Genomic DNA, 19,513 nt, shown 5'->3' with positions numbered 1-19,513 from the left:
GAGTGCTGGGCCCCCAGCGCCCGGAGTTGCCCAAGGGTTTGAGTGACTCCTCCTCGGGGACCCTCCCTTCTGGGGCACGTCATTCTCCCTACCCCTGGGTACCGACCCCGCGGGCTTCTCCGGAGCTACGCTGGGACGCTGGGACGAGTCGCAGCCACCTGCTCCGGAGCGGAGGAGCCTGGGGCGCCGTCGCCGGCGCATGGGTCCATAAGCCCAGGGCCCCATGGAGCTGCGGGCCGGCAACGCCAGCTGTGAGAACGGTGCGTGCTGCAGGGCTGGGGACGGGGCGGGCTCGCGCTTTGCACCCTAGCTCCAGTCGCCCCGATCTCATCCCCTGCCACGGGAACCAAAGGAAGGAAAGGGGAGGGTCAGTACGAGCTGACCCGCACCAATTCTCAGACTCGCCTTGGTGACTAAGACGAGATGTCCACCTTCGCAGCTGAGGTAGCCAAGCAAGAAAGGGAGGAAAGGAAGGAAACTGAACGTATTGGGGCTACTGGTGGGGGGTGCAGCGCGGCTCAGGGTTAGTGTGTGGTTAATGCAGATTTTAGTAATTGCCATGATCTGTCTGTGACCCAAGACAGGGGAGAGGACCACAAAGACTCCCCAGCCCCAAACCCACATACACCTTTCTTCAGTGGGGGAGATCCTCAGGCCGGACTAAGGAAAGATGCTTGGCTTCATGTCAAGTTCTTAGCAGGAATCAGGTAGTGGACTAGGCCCTTCCCTGAACTCTCTCATTTAATCCTTGAAACAACTCCAGCAGGTAGGTAGTGTTACTCTTTTACTGTCCCTATTTTGGAATATAGAAACTGAGGCCCTAAAAAGGTGTTTGCTCAAGGTAGTACAATGGGGAAATGGACTATGAAATAGGGCTCTTGGATCCTAAAACTTATACCTGTATGACTGTGCTAAGCTCCTTTCTTGTTCAGACTCCACTTTCCCACCTCATCTTGGAATTACAGGTGGTGGGGTACCCCCATTTCTCTCACTTCTGCCCTTCTTACCTGAAGTTTTCAAAGCCAGCCTGTTGAGTGTTGGCTGACTTTGGTTTCCTGAGTGATCAGGCAGCTATTTTCAGCCTCACCCCTTATCCTAGGGGATAATGTGTTCCCCAGTCCAAGAATATTCTGGAAGAATAGACTAGAATCATTTATCCCAACACCCATTTTTCAGATAAGCACTTCTTACAGAATTGAATTTCCTTTGGCTATCAGCCTTCTCTTGATTCACCATAGTGGGAGAATTTGACCCTCAACAGAGGGTCTTGAGCCTGTAGGTGCTGCAGGCCTTGCAGTGACAGTCAGGTCCATAGAGTCCTTTGGCTCCACCACTAGAGATGCACCTTCAGGGAGCTGGGGAAGGGAGGGGAATGGGCTTGGCCTTGCTCACAAGGAGTTGCCTTCCTTGGCCCACCTCCTCCCAAGCTCTGGCTCATTTCCGGGGACTCAGAGAACTCCCCAGATTTGGCTCTTGGGCAAGAAGGACTGAACTGGAGGAACAGGCGTGAGCAATGCAGAACCAGTCTGATCAGGGACTGCGATGATGGCTTCCTGTCTCATCTTCCCTAGATTGTGACACAGGTGTTGGAAAGACAGGTCTCTTCTAATAGGTTCCAAACCCAACTCTACTACCAGACTTACTTGCATGACTCAAGTAAGTCTCCTACCTTGGTGGGACTCAGTTTCCCCAGCTGAAAGTAACAGGGTGAGACTGACTGTTTTTGGAGAATTCTTATGGTCCTGTTGTCAGTGGTTCTGTGCCGTGGAGGAAAGGTCAACGTTACCTTTGTTTTATTCCAAAAGGTGCCACTCTGCTGCAGATGTGCCAAAGCTGGAGCTTCCTGGCTTTGGACTTTGGGGCTCTTCTAGGCACTGGCTGGGAGTTCTAGTATGGTGGGAGAAGTGCCTGGTCCAGGCTTACATCCTTGGCATTGGAACCTGGGCTTCTGTTATACAGCCTGAAAAGGCCCTTCTACCTCTAGAGATCACCAACTCAAATGCCTAAGAAGCTAAGCCCATAACAAAAGTGGCTGAAGGGAGCCAGGTAGACTCTGAGGAGTTGCACAGAGCATGTCCTAAGATGTCAACGCTGCTCAGGGACAGATAGTTGTTGCCTCATGGGATGTTATGCCCAGTGAGGTAGCTCTTTTGACTTTCAAATGAAGCCCCAAATATGAATCTGCAGGGGAGAGCTCCCAATTTTTTTTTTTTTTTGATATTGAACCCAGGATTGCTTTACCACTGAGCTACATCACCAGCCCATTTTGTTGTTTTGAGGCAGGGTCTCATTAAGTTGCTGAGGTCTTGCTAAGTTGCCCAGGCTGGCCTTGAACTTGCTATCCTCCTGCCTCAACCTCCAGAGTAGCTGGGATTATAGGCATGCACCACCATGCCAGTTTATAGATTCATATTTTAAAATAAATAAGCAATACCAATTGGGATCTACTTCCCCACTTGCAGCCTGCTTACTGTGGTGGCTGTGGTGTGTGATTGTGATCATGGGCTTTGGCATCAAATGCGCATGGATTTTAATTTTAGGTTCACCATTTACTATATATATATATATATATATATATATATATATATATATATATATATATATGAATACCAAAATCAGTCTCTTTGACTAAAAACCTGGAAATCATTCACCATGCCTGTTTATTGGTTGTTAGGAGTCTTCATGGAAAACTCCAGAACAGAGGACCATGTGGATGGTACCATGTAGGAGTATTGAATGTTCTTTGATCTATTTTACTGAACTTCTGTAGCTTAGTTTTTCACTGAGGTCTGACCCTTGTGCCCAGGCCTGTCCTTGATGTCATTAGTATCTGTGCCAGTTGGGAGTCACTCTGGGCCACAAGGGCAAATTCAGACACTCAGGGACTCTGGGACTTGGAGAACAAACTAAAGAAAGATAGGGTGGCAAGGACACGGGTCCTTGAGTGGACCAAAGAAGGTCTCAGCCACAGAAGTGACAGAAGCAAGGCCCGAGAATGGTCAAACAGGAAGCTCATCCTTGTAGGATAAAAGGGGCTTGTCTAGCCCCACTCCCTCATGCTATCTATGACCAGTCCCCCATTGCAGCTGGAGCTTAGGGGCATGAAAGTAAAGAGACTCCTGTGTAGGATCATAAGCTATTGGAGGCCCACATGTACAAAGGGCTGAGAGAGGATTCTGCTGGAGGGCTGGGGTTTGAACTTAATGATGCCTGTGAACTTGGGTGACAATGCCTGGAGTTTGGGGCATCAGTACCATATTTTGGAGTTCTGCAGTCTACCCTCTGTGTGTCCTTAAGCAAGTGACCTGAACTCTCATTGCCTCTATTTTTATCTCTGTGAAATGGGAACTGAAGACATCATTCATTTGACAGGTAGCTATAAAACTATGATATGTTCATGCAAATAAAGCCCTTAGCCAGAGTGACCTTTTAACTCACCATCGCTATTATTTTTGGTTGGGGCCCATTGTGTGAGTAGAGGCCTGACATGGTGGAAGCACAAGTTCTGAAACAGTGGTCAATTCCATGATTTTTTAAGTGCACACATGTCCCCAACATGACTCTCACTGTAGTCTTCCCATCCAGGTTCCCTGATCAGTCTCTACTGCTCCTCCCAAGAAGTCCTGTGTCAGATCGTTGGTGGCCTCAGCCATGAGGTGCCCAACAATGCCACCTTTGACAGCTGGCAGGAGAGGATCAGAAAGAACTATGGCTTCTACATTGGCCTGGGCCTGACCTTTGTGTCCAGCTTCCTCATCGGCAGCAGTGTCATCCTCAAGAAGAAAGGCCTCCTGCGACTTGTGGCCACAGGGGCCACTCGGGCTGGTAAGGTCCTTGGGAAAGGAGAGGATAGGTGGGGCACAGGGCAGCTGAGCCCATGGCTGACTTCCCCTCACAGAGATCAGGGCTTAAGTCTGAGAATATGGTGAAGGTGGGCACTAAATTCTCAACCCTATTGAGAGTCTCAGCCACCAACAGGAGACCCCCCTTTATAATCCAGCATTTCCTGAGAACCTTGTGCATTGATGTAAAGATAGGGAAAATTCTCAGGATCAAGATTCAGATACTCCAGGCTTCGTTAGTCCTGTCTTTGCTTCTTAGTAGCTGTGACAAGCCACATCTTCCATCAAATGGTAGTACAAATGCCCCTGCCCACCACAAGGTCAGACTCTGGTGTGCCCTCACTTACTGTCCAGTTGAGCTTTCTATGGGCTACAACACAATTATTGAGTCCCTTTTTCACAAGGGACTTGCTTATTTGGAAAATAGAATGTGTATCCATTAAATTATTATTGAGAAAATCTCTACTGCTCCTCCCAAGAAGTCCTGTGTTAAATCATCAGTGAAGTTCAGACCTGGAGGGTAGGCATTGGGAAGGTTTTCTAGAAAAGTCAATCTTCCAGCTGAAACCCAAGTCATAAGGAGTCAGCAGGGGAAAAGAAGAGGAAGACATGATATTTCAGGTAGAAGGAACAGCGTGTGCAAAAGCTCCGAGGTGAGAGAATATGAGTGATCCTAGAAAATGAGAGTAGTTCAGGTAAGGGGAAAGAGGAGGTTAGGGCTAGCTCATGAATGGTCTTGTAAGCTGGGCTGCAGAGTATGAATGCAATTGCTATGTGACTGAGAGGCTTTAGGCAGAGAAGTGACTGAGTCTGATTTATGTTGAAAAGATCCCTGGCTGCTGGGTAGAGAATAGATTAGGGCACAAGACTGGAAGTGGAGAGTCCAGTTAGATAAGCAAGAGGACAGAACTTGAGTCTGGAAATGGTACTGGGGATGAAGACAAGCAGTGGATTCTGGAGTTTGTTTTAGGAGGCAGAACTCACTAGCTTTGATGTTTACTGGCTACAGGAGCAGGTACAGAAAAAGTCAAAGACAACTCAGGCTTGTGACTTGAGCAGTGGGGGGAGCCAATGGTGCCCTTTTCTAACATGAGGAGTGAAGATGGAGAATGTATTCAAGTTTGGACATGTTCAGTGAAGGTTTCTGCAGGACACTGCACTGGGGAAGTGCACTACCAGGGTTCTAGTTCTGGCTCCTGGATTTCTGGTGATGGAATCCTGGGCAAGGAATGTTTTTTTTTTTTTTCTATGCCTCAATTTCATCATCTATAAAAGAGGCATAAGAATAATTGCCAGCCTAAAGGGCTACTCAGAAGACATGTACAGGTTGACTCTCTCTTATCTAGAATGCTTGGGACCAGAAGTGCTAGGAATTTCAGGCTTTTTTCAGATTTGGAATACTTGCATTGGCATAATAAAATACCTTAGGGATGAGATTCAAGTGCAAACACAAAATTCAGACCTTATATGCATAGTCGGAAGGTAATTGTATACATTGTGTTTAATAATTTTGTGCATGAAACAGTTTTATTGTGTGATATTTCCCACTTGTGGCATCATGTCAGCCCCCCCCCCAAAAAAAAAAAAAGTTTTGGATTTGGGGAGCATTTGGGATTTTGGATTTTAGGATTAGGGATGCTTCACCTGTAACTTGTTTAGAAAGATGCTTGACACAGTGGTATTGGTATTGCTGTTATCTAAGGAGGGCCCTGGCAGAGCCTGCGTGTGCTCAAAAACAAAGAGCTGTGACGTGCAGGTGGACATTGAAAGCAGTGGCCATTGGTACTCTGTTTTTCACTTCTGGTCAAGTGTTTTGAAGACAGTTACTTCCCAAGTGCAAGTGCCAGGGAAATGTCTGCTTATGCTCAGGGCAGAGCAGGGAAAGTATCACCAACCACTCAGAAAGACAACTTCCCCAGAATCCCTTGTTCCCTCCAATGTGCTATTCCAGTGTCTTCTGAAATGTTAACTCTTAGAATAAAATGTTCTCAGAGTTTTTAGCATTTAGACAACATCCTGACCACTTCTGGAAATGGATGAAAGCAAAAGATATTCTCCTTATTCAAGAATAGAAGCATTCCAAAAAAGAAACATGATTTTTGGGTTTTCACAGAACTGGTTCAGGCCCATCCATCCTTCATCATCATCACCATCACTGATATTTTTGAGACTGACCATGTGTTGGGTCCTTAACAAAGTAGACTCAATTCCTAACTTTGTAGAGCTTCCATTTCAGTGGGGGAAATGCCAGAAAATTCACAGATCAACCAAATTTTTACATGACACATGCCATGAGGGAGAAGAGGTGGTGTTATAAAAGAGAATCCAAAGGGGGTATTAACATTCAGAGATCTGCAGGATACATGTGGTTTTAGGCAAACACTGGCAGGAAGTGAACTCTAGATACAGGGAAAAGTATATGCAAAGGTCTTGAGGGAGGAAAGAGCTGATGGTTTTTGAAGAACTAAAAGAAAGGAGAAGAGTGGCAGGAGGTATGCTTGGCGAGGTGAGCGGGGCCAAGACTATGCACGGTCTTGTTAAGAATTCTGGTCTTTATCCTAAGAGTAATTGGAAGCCATTGGCCAGCTGTAAACAGAGATTTAATTATAAAAGATCACTGGCTGCCATGAAAGGAATAGATTATTAAAAGGACAAGTGTAGAATCAGAGTTGTCACCTGTCATTGTCTCAGCCTAGACATGAGGTAATGGTGCCTTTGAGTCGAATGGAGGGAGTTAAGTGGACATGTGTGAGACAAAGTCAGAGGAGGAGGAGAGAGAAGGGTCAAGAGCAATTCCCTGTCTTCTGGATTAAGCAACCAAGTACGTGGAGGTGCCATTTACCCCAGGGGTTTCATTTGGCAGGTAGGCGGGGCATTTAAAAATCAACCTTTTAGGACGGAGATTGAGATACCTGTGAGATGTCAGAGAAACAGTTGGATATGGATCTCGGCCCAGAAGAAAGGTCTAAGCCACAGATATGAAGTAAGCACCATAGATAGATGATATTTACCACTTTGGGATTGGATGGCACCACCCAAGAGAGGTCCTAGAACTAAACCCTGGGGCACACAGAGTGAAGGCAGCATCAGGAAAAGAGCCTGAGAAAGTTTGGCCACGTTTAACTTGGTGTCCATTTCCTTCTACAGTGGACGGGGGCTATGGCTACCTGAAGGACTTGATGTGGTGGGCTGGATTTCTCACCAGTAAGTGGATTCTCTTGCTACTAATAAGAGTAGTCTATTGATAGAAGGGATGGAGATGAAGGAAGAGTTGAAAGGGCATTTCTGTCTCTATTATAGAAAATATGAACCTAAGGCCAGATTCCTAGAGTGAGTCATGAAAACTTTGATATCTTACTCTCTAATCTCTGATGGTTTTCTCAGCTTAACATCAGTTTTAATCCATGAAGCATCTACCCCCCAGAGAGGTTTGTACAGAGGTGATAAGGATAAAGATGTATTTTCTCAACTTTCCTTGAAATAAAAGGAGATAGGCTCACTGCCTCTTGATAGTGGACTCTTAGACTTCTCCATGGTAGAAGCTGGGCTCCCAGGAGAACTTTCCCTCTCCCTGGACAATTCATCTGTTGGCCCATTTAGACCATGACTGTGTCTGACACTTGCGGTGTGCACACTCGCACATTTCCCCCATTTTCCATCACCCTCTCTGGCTCTCAAACTCTAATTCTTTTGAGTTTCCACTAACACCTTTTTTTTATAATCCCCTAAGTCAGTTTTGATCTTTGTCCTAGCCAGAGCTATTGCAGTGACCATCTGATTCCAAAGAGGAGAGCCAGGCAGCTATCTGCCCAGCAAAGAGATGGAAAAAACACGGGCATTTGCAATTTGAGAACTCAGAAGGGGAGAATTTAAGCTCTTTGGGATGTCAAGCTTTTCTAAAAACCTGCCTGTTGGTTTAGACTGTCTACAGTTCTCCTGGGAAAGAGGGCTCCAAGGACCACTGGTAACCAGAGAATCAATAAATTTAACCATTGCTTTGATAATTAACATTGTCTAGAACTTACCTTAAAGATATAGTCCAAAACATGGACAGTCCCTGAAACAGACTGAACTGTGTCTGGATAGAAACAAAGAGGGAGGAAGAGGAGGAGAAGAAGAAAAGGAGGAGGTTTCTATTCACAAGTACTGCATGTAGCTAGACCTCAGCCTCGCCATCTTTAAAATGGAAGGATTTGGTCAGGATAGTCAGGGAAAGAGCATAAGGATCTCCTGAGCATGCATGGTCTTGTTAAGGAATGCTGGTTTGGGTTTCTAGGGATGATTGGAGCCTGAAAGAAGCCATCTCCACCCAGATTCATCTGGAATGGAGATGATTCCTTGAAGTCACCCTTGTCTTTTTCTTCCCTTCATTTCCTAGTGGCTGCTGGAGAAGTTGCCAACTTTGGGGCCTATGCATTTGCACCTACAACAGTTGTCACACCCCTGGGAGCCCTGAGCGTCCTCATAAGGTTATTGTCATCTCCCTAGCCATCTTCAGCTCTTTCATGGGTTCAGTTTCTTGAGACCTGGAATTACCTGGTGAGATCAACTGCATTCAGGGACCTGGCTTGGTCCCAGCCCCTAGAAAGAGGCAGTGTGCTGTTTGAAGCTCCAAACCCTTGAGTTGTTTGCGGCCACTGGCCTTGGCATCTCCTTGACTAATGGGTGGTTAAAGGGCAGGCCAAGCCCAAATCAGTTGTAGGGGCTCCCACAGCCAGTAGGCTGATGTTTCATGTGAATATCTGGCGCTCCAAGAGAAGCATGCAAATTAAGAGCACAAACCCCAGATTAACACTATCTGAGTTTTAATCCTCACTTGAACACTTAGTAGTTCTGTTATCCTGGGCAAGTCACTCCATCCCTCTCAGCCTCAGTTTCCCTCCTGCAAAACGATAATGCTAGTAGTACCTACCTGGAGACCCCGTTCTGAGGACTACATGTGACGCTGCACAGGAAGTGTTTAGAACAGAACTGGCACCAAAGAATAACCACAGCCATCTTACACTGAGGACTCACTATGTGCTCTGTGTTCTCCATGTGTTCCTTAGACTAACTTATTCACTCCTCACAACCTGAAGCTAAGAGAGGTGAAGCAACTTGGCAGAGGTAACCAGGTTCCAAGTGGCCGGCCCAGGATTCCAACCCAGGCTGTCTTATACCAGAGACTGGGTGCTTAGCTGCTATGCTATGTTGCCTCTCAATAAACACTCCACAAATGATTGATCATTTCGGAAATAACTGAGGCTAATCTGGAGATGAGCTCAGTGACAGAGCGCTTGCCCAGCATGCCCAGGGCCCTAGGTTTGGTCCCCACCACCATGAGAATTAACTAATTACTAAAATAAAATAACTGATACTAAAAGGGTGTGTTTCCACCACCCCCACTCCTCCTGAGCTACGGACAGAGCCAGTTCCTCTGCGACAGTGCCAACACTTCATTTGAAGGAGTTCTTGATGTGGGGGCTAACCTTCGAAACCTGGTAAATCCCAGCCTTCCACACCCAGTTCCCATAGTTTCCTCTGTTTTGTTTCACCATCATGATAACAATTTTGCAACATTTACACAGTCGGAAGACAAATATGACCATGACTCACACTGTAGGACTAGCCCAGCTGATTTTAGCTGATGAAGCGCTGATACCTCTCTGTTGCATATCTGATAGGTTTACAAATCCCCACTCCCCGGAAGTTGGGAGAAGCATGTAATCCTGCATTGTGTGACCTTTGCCAATGCAAATGCCACCAGACTTTTTTGAACAAGACATTTTAATTAAGTGTTTGGGGCATTTTTAGAGAAGAGATAGGAGACAGACAAAGGAACTTAAACATCAGTATCCATTCTCCTGATACTTTGCACCAAAATTTTTTGAGACTTAATGGGGTCCCAGGACAGCCAACAGATTGGACCTACACTAATGCCACCTTCATTTTTTTAAAAAAAGCTCCAATGATCAGACCCAGCTTGACTGATTCCCTTTTCCTTCACCTCTGCTGTCTCATCTAGAGGATGAGAGGAGAATAGAATTATGTCACCAAGGAAGAGCAAGGAACTGGAAGTATTTTATCCAGGAAAGTGAAGACTCAGGGATCCTCTTCACTGAGGTGTAGAGGTTATGAGACAGAACTTGGAGCTCAAATCCTGACTCCACTGACTTACCAATTTAACTTCTATGAGGCTCATTTTTTTTTCTCATCTATAAAATGGGGACAGTATATTTTACTTCACAAAGAATTGTGAGATGTTAGTGATATTTAGAGATAATAAATGTAAATTTCCTAGAACAGAACTTAGTAGGGAAAATATGATCAAGACACTATGTCTAGAATTGTCATTGTGGTCATTCATATCGACATATACAAATGATTTGTTCTCCATGACCCAAGGAACAGAAATGAAACAAGGAGTAGAAGTTTCCAGAAGGTCTATTTGTGATGGATAACTAGAATAAACCTACAATGAGCTCATTTTGCTTGTAAAAGGGATGAGCTCCCTGCTACCAGAGGTACACAAGACAAGACTGAAAGGCTTTTCACAGCAGTCCTACAAGGGATATATCCACAGGATAGAAAGACAAAAGCTTTTCCAACCCTTCAGTTTGCAAATGATTTCTGTCTCAAAAAATGAAAGAAATCTACTTTCCCTTCTTTTCCTCCTCCCAGAAATGAGTTTCTGTTTTGATCATTTTGGGGAGGTCTAGCAAAGCTTTCACTTTGTCAGAGCAATAGATTAGAGCTCTAATCTATTGCTCTCCATGATCTCAGCCCCACTGTCTCTTTGGGTTTGGGCTGTACTAACCCCTTTCTCCCATCTCGGTGTGCAGTGCCATCCTCTCCTCGTATTTCCTGGGAGAGCGTCTGAACCTGCTGGGGAAGCTGGGCTGTGTGATCTGTGTGGCTGGCAGCACAGTGATGGTGATACACGCCCCTGAGGAAGAGAAGGTCAATACCGTGGTGGAGATGGCTTCCAAGCTGAAAGACACAGGTAGGCTTCCAGCACGAGAGAGCAGCAAACACCAGGGCTGAGCCCTGAGGAAGTTCCCATTGACTGCTGACCGTCTCAGGTCCACCCCTGCAGGAGAAGGCAAGCTAAAGCAGGCTGGTGCATGTTAGCAAGGCGAGCTTGTGGCTTCCTAGCCTGATGTGTGTGGACACCACTTACCGTTTCTTATGTGCTAGACACTGTCCTGAATGCTTCATATGCATTGTCACACTGAATCTCACAAAACCCTACAAGGAAGATCCTATTGTTGGTCTGTTTCTATACATGAGGAAACTGGGGTCTTGGGGGTTTAATAACTAACCCAAGTCATTGAAAGGTTTGAAGCTGGGACTGGAACCCATGTTTGTCTGACTCAAGAGCCACCTCCCCTGGGGCCCTAGTTGCTGTCCACATCCTTCACAGGTGACCTAGTCCCTCCTTCCCACAGGGTTCATCGTGTTTGCTGTGCTTATGCTGGTGTCCTGCCTCATCCTCATCTTCATCGTCGCCCCGCGTTATGGGCAAAGGAACATCCTCATCTACATCACCATCTGCTCCGTGATCGGAGCCTTCTCAGTGACTGCAGTCAAGGGTCTGGGCATCACCGTTAAGAACTTCTTCCAGGGGTTGCCAGTCGTACGGCACCCCCTCCCCTACATCCTGTCCCTCGTCCTGGCTCTCTCCCTCAGCACTCAGGTCAACTTCCTCAACAGGGCCCTGGACATCTTCAACACCTCCCTGGTGTTCCCCATCTACTACGTGTTCTTCACCACGGTGGTGGTGACCTCCTCTGTCATCCTCTTCAAGGAGTGGTACAGCATGTCTGCCGTGGACATCGTGGGCACCCTCTCTGGCTTTGCCACCATCATCTTGGGTGTATTCATGCTCCATGCTTTCAAAGACTTGGAAGTCAGCTGGGCCAATTTGCCCCGCACGCACAGAAACCCTCCGCCATCGCCTGCCCCAGAGCCCACGGTTATTAGACTGGAAGATAAGAATGTCCTTGTGGACAATATAGAGCTTGCCAGCACTCCGTCACCAGTGGAGAAGCCCAAAGTATTTATAATCCATTCTTAAAGCTCAATACATGAGTGAGAGGATGAGCCCAATGGTGCAACCTGACCTCTTGAATTCAAAACATGCTTATTTTTGGTGCAGCTGTTGCCAATGGACTGTTTTTCCTTGAGATGTTAACTTATACCTCATCACTGTTTCTAGGAGAAAATTTTCCACCCAAGGAGAGGTGGTGGCAGAAATTCCTAGAAACAGCCTCAGTGACCAAATATCTTAGTTTACATTGGAGCCAGCAGGTCCCCTGGGCCTCCCTTTCCACGGGTTCCTTTGGTGCCATCTCTGTGTTGGGAAGAAGAGAGAGAATTTGACGCGTTGAATGTCACAATCTAAGAACTTTCCTGAGATTTTAGCCCTCAGGAAATCCTTTGTACCAGTTCTCCTTCTGAGACTGAATCGCCATTCCTTAGCCCAAGAATGAGATAGAGGTAGCTTCCCGAGACCAGTTTGTCAGCCACCCCATCCAGAGCTGACAACTATCCAACCAGTGTTGCTTCTGCCATTTCCTCTCGGAGACAGAAGCAGGACCTCAGCTGACCTTACTGTGAAAGACACCTGATGTCTCAGGAAAAAATTTCAACCAGCCTGTTCTCCGAGTACTCCAGCCTGGTGGTCAGTGTATTGGTGTCCATCCAGTCCCCTCCATTGTCACCTCTTCCCTCACTATGACTGTCCCAAGGAGCCGGTCACTAAGACAGACAGGCAATAATTTTAGAATTCAAAATAACAACCAAAGATGTGCCACAGCCAAGCTCTGCTGACCAAATCTGATGTCCTGTTTGGCTCTACTCTGGACAGAGACAGCAAAGGCACTCTCTCTTAAAAGTGATCTGACTAGAACCAAGCTGGAATTCAGCAGAGTGCATGGGTGCTTGATGTCACATCGCCCAGCAGGGGAGTTAACTCAGTCATGTGCAAGGTTGGTCTCCCACAGAATACCTTTTTATTTTTTTCAAGGAGTCAACCAAAATATGATTTGGAGAGGTGGAAAGAAGCATGAGGAGAAAAGTCGGGAGTTGGCAGAAGATAGTTACAAGCTGTCTGGAAACCAGGGGCTCATTTTGGGGTTTACTCTTATGCCCAACCAGGTATAAAGGGCTCTTCTGGGTAATTTCTGGGCTGCAGACTTGGAGACTTGGCCAGTGGGATTAGCTCTGAATCTCAGTGACAGAGTCGGAGCACAGACTTGACATGGGTGCATTTTGGCCAATGACCAGTTTGCCATGGAGTCCCTGGTTCCACTAATGAGTTAGCTGTTTACCCCAGGAAGCACTGTGCTGGGGGCTGCTCCACACCACCAGCTAAGGGCGCTGCCTTCAGTCCTCTTACATTTAGCCAGGGGCATCTGCTAAATCGGAGCAGCTGGAGATACTCCTCCTTTTCTTCTAGCTTCAAGAATATGGGAGTTGTTGCAAGAACCATTACAAAGGAAAGTTAGGAGCCAGTTTACTAGAAAGAGGGAAGATTTGAGCCTCAGCCTCCAGGTGGGTGCAGAGCTTCCCTATGAACCCCCGACCTGTGTGCTATGTTTACATCTTGTGCTTTAGTGAAGCCAAGCCCAGGCTGAACTCTTGCTGGCCTTGGCACTCCAAAGGCTCAGTGGACTGACAGACTGGCTCCCCGCACCTGTAGCCCTGCACCTCCAGGTTTTAATGAATGTGGATTTCTGTCTGTAATTAAAATCAATGCAACATATTGAATCTTGAAAATAGGAGTGAGCTGAGGGTCCTGGGAGTAGGGCTGACAGGGTCAAAAATAAAGGCTTTGGAGTGTTTGTTTGATATTTGCATCTTGACCTTCCTTGATCATGGAGGAGTTCAACTAGTTCCTCTACTTTTGGGAGGTCAGTCCCCTTCTGTAAAAGAGCATGACTCCTAAGAAAAGCCCTCCAGAGTCTGCCGTGACGCCCTCACTGGAGCTGGAGAGGTCATTTTTGGAATAGAGTCCATTGAAGGCAATTCTTCCCGAGTTCATGCCTGGGCCCTTACCGGGCACCAGGCAAAGTAGGCATTCCATGTGAATCCTCATTTTATCTCCTCACAGAGCCCTACAGTGGGTATATTTTTTTATCCCCAATGTATATATGAGAAAAGGAACTTGGAGAAGATAATTGCCCAAGGTCACACAGCCAGGGAGATTTGGAAGTTGACATCTGATTCTAAGCCCACGGTCTTAACCACCAGGTGGTGTGTTTTCCCAATAGACTAACCTTACACCCTCCTGAAGAGTCTGATACTACTTTACTTTCTTGAGATCTGTGATGTCTTCCTATCCAGATATGAACTGCATGAGAGTTAGTCTGGGCTTACTGTTTATCCCTTGTTCCTAACATATAGTTAGAATTAAAAACAACAACAACAACAACTGAATTTGATTGGGGGCCAGTTTCCAATTCATGGCAATCCTATGAGAAACCTAGCATGGTAAGCAGAGTGACTCTAAAACCAACATAGTGAGGACCTTCTGAGCACATGGCCTGTGGTGGGCACTGTTGGGTGCTTTCACACAGAGTGATTTTCAGGTAGGTAGGTTAGTCTGCTTTCTGTCACTTTAACAAGTATCTGAGACAATCACTTATAAGGAGAAACGTACAAGGGTTTTGGAGGTTCCAGTCCATGACTGGCTGGGCCTGTGGCTTCGGGCTTGTGGCAAGACAGCACTATAACAGCAAGAGCGCATATAGCAGGGCACTCATGGCTGGAAGCCAAAGAGAGAACTAAGAAGAGTCTGGAGTCCCTATTTTGCTTTGGGACATCCTTGAGGACCTTCCTACTAGGCCCCGTCTCTTAAAAGTTAACCACCTCCCAACAACATCTTCCTGGGGAATAAACCTCCAATTGGGGGACATTTGAGATCCAAATTACAGCAATATTCTTCTTAGTTGCATACAAAAGGAGACTCAGAATTCTGACACTTAATCTTGACTCACACTTCCTGTAAGTGGCAGAGCCAGGATTTGAACTCAGGTCAGAACCAACAGATGATATCAACCCAGAGGACTGGCCAAAAGAGTAGACAGTGTCCTATAAAACAGGCAGAGGTGTCTGGGTAGGGACTCATTTCACAAGCCTGAGTGTTACAGTCATGAAAGCATTTGTGTTTAGATGCCTTTAGTGTCCTTAGGTGACCTCACAACCATGAGAGCTTAGAAAAGTACAGTCGGATATCAAGGACCCTCTCTCAGGATTTCTGCGAAGATTAAATGAGATAAAGAAATGTAAAATGTGCAGCATCTTGCATGTGTTAAGTCCCAAGCCTCGGCACACCGTTGTTCTATCTGTTAACAGAAACTCAAGATCGTGTAGGGATCAAATGAGAGTGTGAGGGCAGACCCCTTTGTGAACTGGAAAGCACTGGATGTGGGCTGGATTATCACATAGGGCTCTGGAATTAGCCCACGAAGCATGGCCCTGGCTGCACCTGTCTACCCAGCCAGGAGACCTTGGGCAAGTGTGTCTCTAAAGTTTCATCCTTAGCAATGAGATGAGTCATCTTCTAAAGCATAGTATAGGAAAAGTAAACCAGAGAACCCAAGATCATTCAGGCCTTTAATGACCCAAGACCCAGTTCAACTAAACCAGCTCCTGTCTGGGTGCAAAGGAAAATAGTCCCCTCTCCTGGCCATGGGAAACCCAGGCTTTGCTAGGGCTCAAAGTCAACCATAATGGCTTTGTAGGCTGGACTGATGGTCTTTGTCTTTCTGAGGAGAGCTCATGTCATGGATTCTATCTGGTCCAAGCAGTGAGACATTGAAACAAACACACAAAAGAGATGCCAAACCAGAATATTCCAAATGAAAAAGTTTGTTTTAATTAAATACAAACAAGGAAAAAAAAAAAGGCACCACGGCCCATTCAAGTATTTTGCATAGATGTACAAATATTGTAAACAATTAATAGGTGGATAAGAGAGAAGAGGATCTGTTTTTCCATTAAGCATCTCCCAAATAAAAAGAAAATTCACATTGCCCTGGATCCCTAACGCGTACGTACACACAGTGGGTGGTGCGAGGGGACGTTCAGAGGGTGGATTTGGGGGAGTTGGGCTTGGATTCTGCAGAACTTCTCCTTAGCAGGCTTCCCTAGGGATGGGACCCCTTTCCAGTTGGCACTCCTTTGGCTTATGTGGGTGCCCCGCAGAGCTGTTATACACATATTTAACACAATTACTGGCTTTAGAACTTGTCCCCAATTTTTAAAATGCAAGTCTTCCATACCCTTTGTCAACTAAGAAGAAATTAGGTCAGACCTAAGGGGAGGCTTTATTAAAAAGGATTATTGAAGGATGAGGAGGAGTTACTGCAATCAGGGAGGGGGAAATTGCAATGCAGAGAATACTCAGACTTTGAGATCTGCAAGAAGCTTAGAGTTGGGGCAGGAAAGGGCTTTTCTCTTATAGGTAGAAGTCAACATGGAGGAAAGGAACCTACAGCAAACAGGTAGTGCCACTTGGCTAATGTCCCACAGAGCCAGGGAGCCAGGGGGCTAGGGGGCTGTCTTCCTGAGGTTTGCATTCAGAGATAGCTCCAAGGCCCCTGAGAAAAACATTCCCAGGCTGTAAAACTGGCAGGAGCCTAGTTTAACTTCTAAAAAGATTTACATCCTTCTTTATCTGAATAAACAGCATGCTGTTGATGGACAGACCAAACTGGAGTGAAGCCTCCCTCCTCCCCACCAGACCCTGGACCTTCACTTACCCTCAGCCCAAGCCAGAACACAGGCTGTTTGTAACAGCCCTTCCCCAAAAAGACAGGGACAGAGACTCCCAGGAACACTGTTCTTTCTAGCCATGTTCACTCCTTCTAATAAAAGAAAAGGCCTTCTCTGCCTGGGCCATGGGATGCTTGTTCATTTGGAGTCAGTTGGTCCGAGCATCCTCCCTGTGGCCATGGTACTCTCCTCTCCGTATGGCAAAGTTCTCATCTCTTGTGATAATCCTTTGGAATAAAGCCCGCCTTCCCTAAATCCAGATGTTTGTACTTGAACCCTCCCAGCAGCGCTCTAGGCAGAGGCGTGACCAAGGGATGGTAACTCTTGGCACTCTTCTCCCTGGAAGCCTCTCTGACCTGCTGGAAAATGACTCCTAGCTCCCTGAACTGAACTAGGAGTGAAATGGCAAATAGAACTGGCTGCCCAAAGTTTCCATCAAATTAAAAAGATTCCACCATCTTCCAGTTCACAGTATAATTTTATGGGATGGAGATGGTATTAAGAAGAAAACCCAAAAGAAAACAAAAGGAAAGGGAACAAAAACCAGGGCTCTTTCCAATATGGTTCCAGGGATAGTGGATTTGGGGTTCAAAAGGCTCATGACATCATCATGGCCACCACATGGTCACTTCAGAGTGGCCTACCTCCTGATGTGAGGGAGAAGGGCTGCACCAGCCACAGGAACATCCAGGTGACACGGGGTTGGTTGGTTCATTTGCAAGGGATGAGGGGGTCACCTTTTCTGGGACCCAGTCTGGAGGCACGGGGCATTGGGTGCAGCATGCTTAAATAGAAGGCTGTGTCCTGTCTGAATCTTGCAGTAAGAAGGTGGGGAATGGACATGGGGGAAGGAGGGCCCGAGTATCGTAGCCACCCTGAGGGAAGAGAAATGCATTTTCCTGAGATCTTTCTAAACCCACCCCATGTTTGTCCCCAGGTGTGCATTCCACATCCCCTACCTGTCTACAAACCCAAGAACATTAGTTCAGCACCTACTATCTGCAGAGAACTATGAGGAGGCCCTTGGATGGTGAGCAGGGAATCAAAGGATCAGCCCCCTCTTTGCACTGAGGTCTTCAAGAGCAAGAAGGTGGGAGGTCCCTGGAAAACCCTCAAAGGAGTGAACATTAGGCTAGCTCCCCTCTGGAGAGCTGCTCAGCACCTTTCTGGGGGTAGGAGACAAGTCTCTAAGAGCTCACCCCCAGCTATGCTATAAAAATTGTCTGACTAGCAGAGCACCCCACAGACTTCCTCCTGAGCTCCAGACAGAATAAGGTCCTTGGAGTCCAGTCCCTCTTCTGCTCAGAGCAGTGACCAGAGGAGAGAATGAAGGAAGTAGACATCAAAAGCCTGGTTGGAGGGAGAAGACGCTGCCCCAGCTCAGACTGTTTCACTGCAGTGATTGACAGCTGCCTTCTCCAAGGATCTCTGATGCTCCTCCTTCACTACTACCACAGCCATCCCTGGGGGACCTCACCTAGATGTAGGTGAGGGAGTACAGAGGAAGAAGCTCGCCCTGTTGAGGTCACAAACACAAGGAAAAATGAAGCTAGGCCCCCATGGCTATACCCCAAGTCCACTTGGGTCAACACTCTTGAGATCCAGTGCAGAAAATCCAGTGGCCACCCCATGAGGCAGGACCCTGACTCGTAAGTCGCAAGCACCTGATTGCTAGAAAAGTCAGGACTGCTGGGGCTCCACTCACCAAAGCACCACGTGATAGAGTGGGTCTGAGGGGGAGGAGAAGGCAGAAGCGTGGAATGCAGAAGAGAACCTAAGGGCAACCAAGAATTACCAAGAGTCCAGTGGCAACCTTTGGCATCACGGCTCAGAGGAGGCCCAGGTCTGGTGCTCCCCCTGCTGTCTACATTGCCTACAAATAGTACCTGTCTGAGTCAGTGTGACCCGTGTGAATAAAGGGACTCAGGCTTGGGAGATAGGGGGAAGGGGACTTGGCTTGTCACATGCAGCCATATAGCCAGGGGCTGTCATTTTGACCAAGCCCTGGGCAGGACCAGAGCAATGGCTGCTTGGACCCTTTCTCAATCCCTAACAGCTAAAAGAGATGGGTAAGGGCCCAGCCTCTGTTCAGCTTGGGATCTCCAAGGGAGACAGAGCAATGAAAAGCTCTCACACGTACCCTCCATCACAGGCCCTGGATGGATGACTTCTCCAAGCTAAACTCCAGGCAGAGGGGCTGAGCAGGACTTGCCCCAGCTGGCTCACCAGCTCAGAGGGCCTTGCGCACCTCCATCAGCACCTCTGAACGGGGAGGACAGAGGGCAAAGCTGCCATTCACCCTCCGCCACGCTCTCCCCTCCCTACCCAGGGTTGTATATTGCACAAAACAACATATAGAAGCCATTCGATAGTAGTCCTCTGGGCCTCTGAAGAAGCTGAGGAGGCATGAGTCAAGAAGGAGAATTTCCGAGATGTGGTAGTTCCAGGAGGAGGCCAGGAGCTGCTCAGAGGTGTCTAGACATGCTTCTTCCAGATCCCGTGCTCCTGGAAACTGTGGTGTCCAGAGTCCCCAGGAAAGCAAGAACCCTCTAGGTGGGTCTAGATTTTGGAGCTGGTCATCCCAAAAGCTCTCTGTGATCGGTATTCAGGAAACTGGAAGGAACACAAAGGCAGGGAGGAAGAAATCAGCTTGATGTCCACTGGGGGGATTCACGGGAGCTGTGCTCTTGCTTTTTACAGATGGAGGGCAGATACATCATGCACTAAGAAGAAAGGCTTCCAGCAGAAGACCTAGACCATCAGCCTGTGCAGAGGTATGGTGGGGCTCCCCTGGCAAGCTGAGGAGTCCACTTCCTCACCTTGGCCCTTTCACACTCCCAGGACTGGCAAGCTGAGAACGTCAGCCCCAGAGAAGAGGTAAGGAGAGAGGCCAGGGATACCTGGCCTATCAC

At 47.2% G+C, this 19,513-nt stretch overlaps 2 protein-coding genes across 4 annotated transcripts in view; one reads left to right on the top strand and one right to left on the bottom strand.

Moving 5' to 3' along the window:
- The first annotated feature begins 208 nt into the window (after positions 1 to 208).
- On the top strand, positions 209 to 12,546 carry Nipal4 (NIPA like domain containing 4). 2 transcript variants are annotated; one of them, XM_027938762.2, is made up of 6 exons: positions 209 to 260; positions 3,586 to 3,825; positions 6,990 to 7,046; positions 8,221 to 8,311; positions 10,664 to 10,824; positions 11,270 to 12,546. In XM_027938762.2, exons 1-6 carry the CDS (start codon positions 224 to 226, stop codon positions 11,896 to 11,898), a joined length of 1,215 nt encoding a protein of 404 aa, XP_027794563.1. In that variant the 5' UTR covers positions 209 to 223; the 3' UTR covers positions 11,899 to 12,546. The 2 variants fall into 2 exon arrangements, with proteins under 2 accessions (XP_027794563.1, XP_027794565.1); XM_027938764.2 differs by lacking the exon at positions 6,990 to 7,046 and having other exon boundaries at positions 224 to 260.
- A 3,133-nt stretch (positions 12,547 to 15,679) lies between these two features.
- Positions 15,680 to 19,513, bottom strand: part of Adam19 (ADAM metallopeptidase domain 19) — an 85,842-nt gene continuing 82,008 nt past the window's right edge. For both annotated transcript variants that reach the window (XM_027938598.3, XM_027938599.3), the window contains exon 23: positions 15,680 to 19,214. In XM_027938598.3, coding sequence (XP_027794399.1) covers positions 19,161 to 19,214 — 54 coding nt within the window. In that variant the 3' untranslated portion in view covers positions 15,680 to 19,160. The remainder of the gene's footprint in view (positions 19,215 to 19,513) is intronic.

Source organism: Marmota flaviventris, chromosome 5 (genome assembly GCF_047511675.1).
Source record: "Marmota flaviventris isolate mMarFla1 chromosome 5, mMarFla1.hap1, whole genome shotgun sequence".
Classification (NCBI taxonomy): domain Eukaryota; kingdom Metazoa; phylum Chordata; class Mammalia; order Rodentia; family Sciuridae; genus Marmota; species Marmota flaviventris.
Note: the sequence above shows the minus strand (reverse complement) of the source record. Positions and strands in the feature narration are given on the sequence as shown.

What these genes read in the sequence shown, in the direction of transcription:
- Nipal4 (XM_027938762.2), top strand. Translation starts at nt 224, where the DNA reads ATGGAGCTGCGGGCCGGCAACGCCAGCTGTGAGAACG. An exon ending in CAACGCCAGCTGTGAGAACG is followed by an intron (nt 261 to 3,585) that starts GTGCGTGCTGCA and finishes CTTCCCATCCAG; the next exon opens with GTTCCCTGATCAGTCTCTAC. An exon ending in GTGGGCTGGATTTCTCACCA is followed by an intron (nt 7,047 to 8,220) that starts GTAAGTGGATTC and finishes TTCATTTCCTAG; the next exon opens with TGGCTGCTGGAGAAGTTGCC.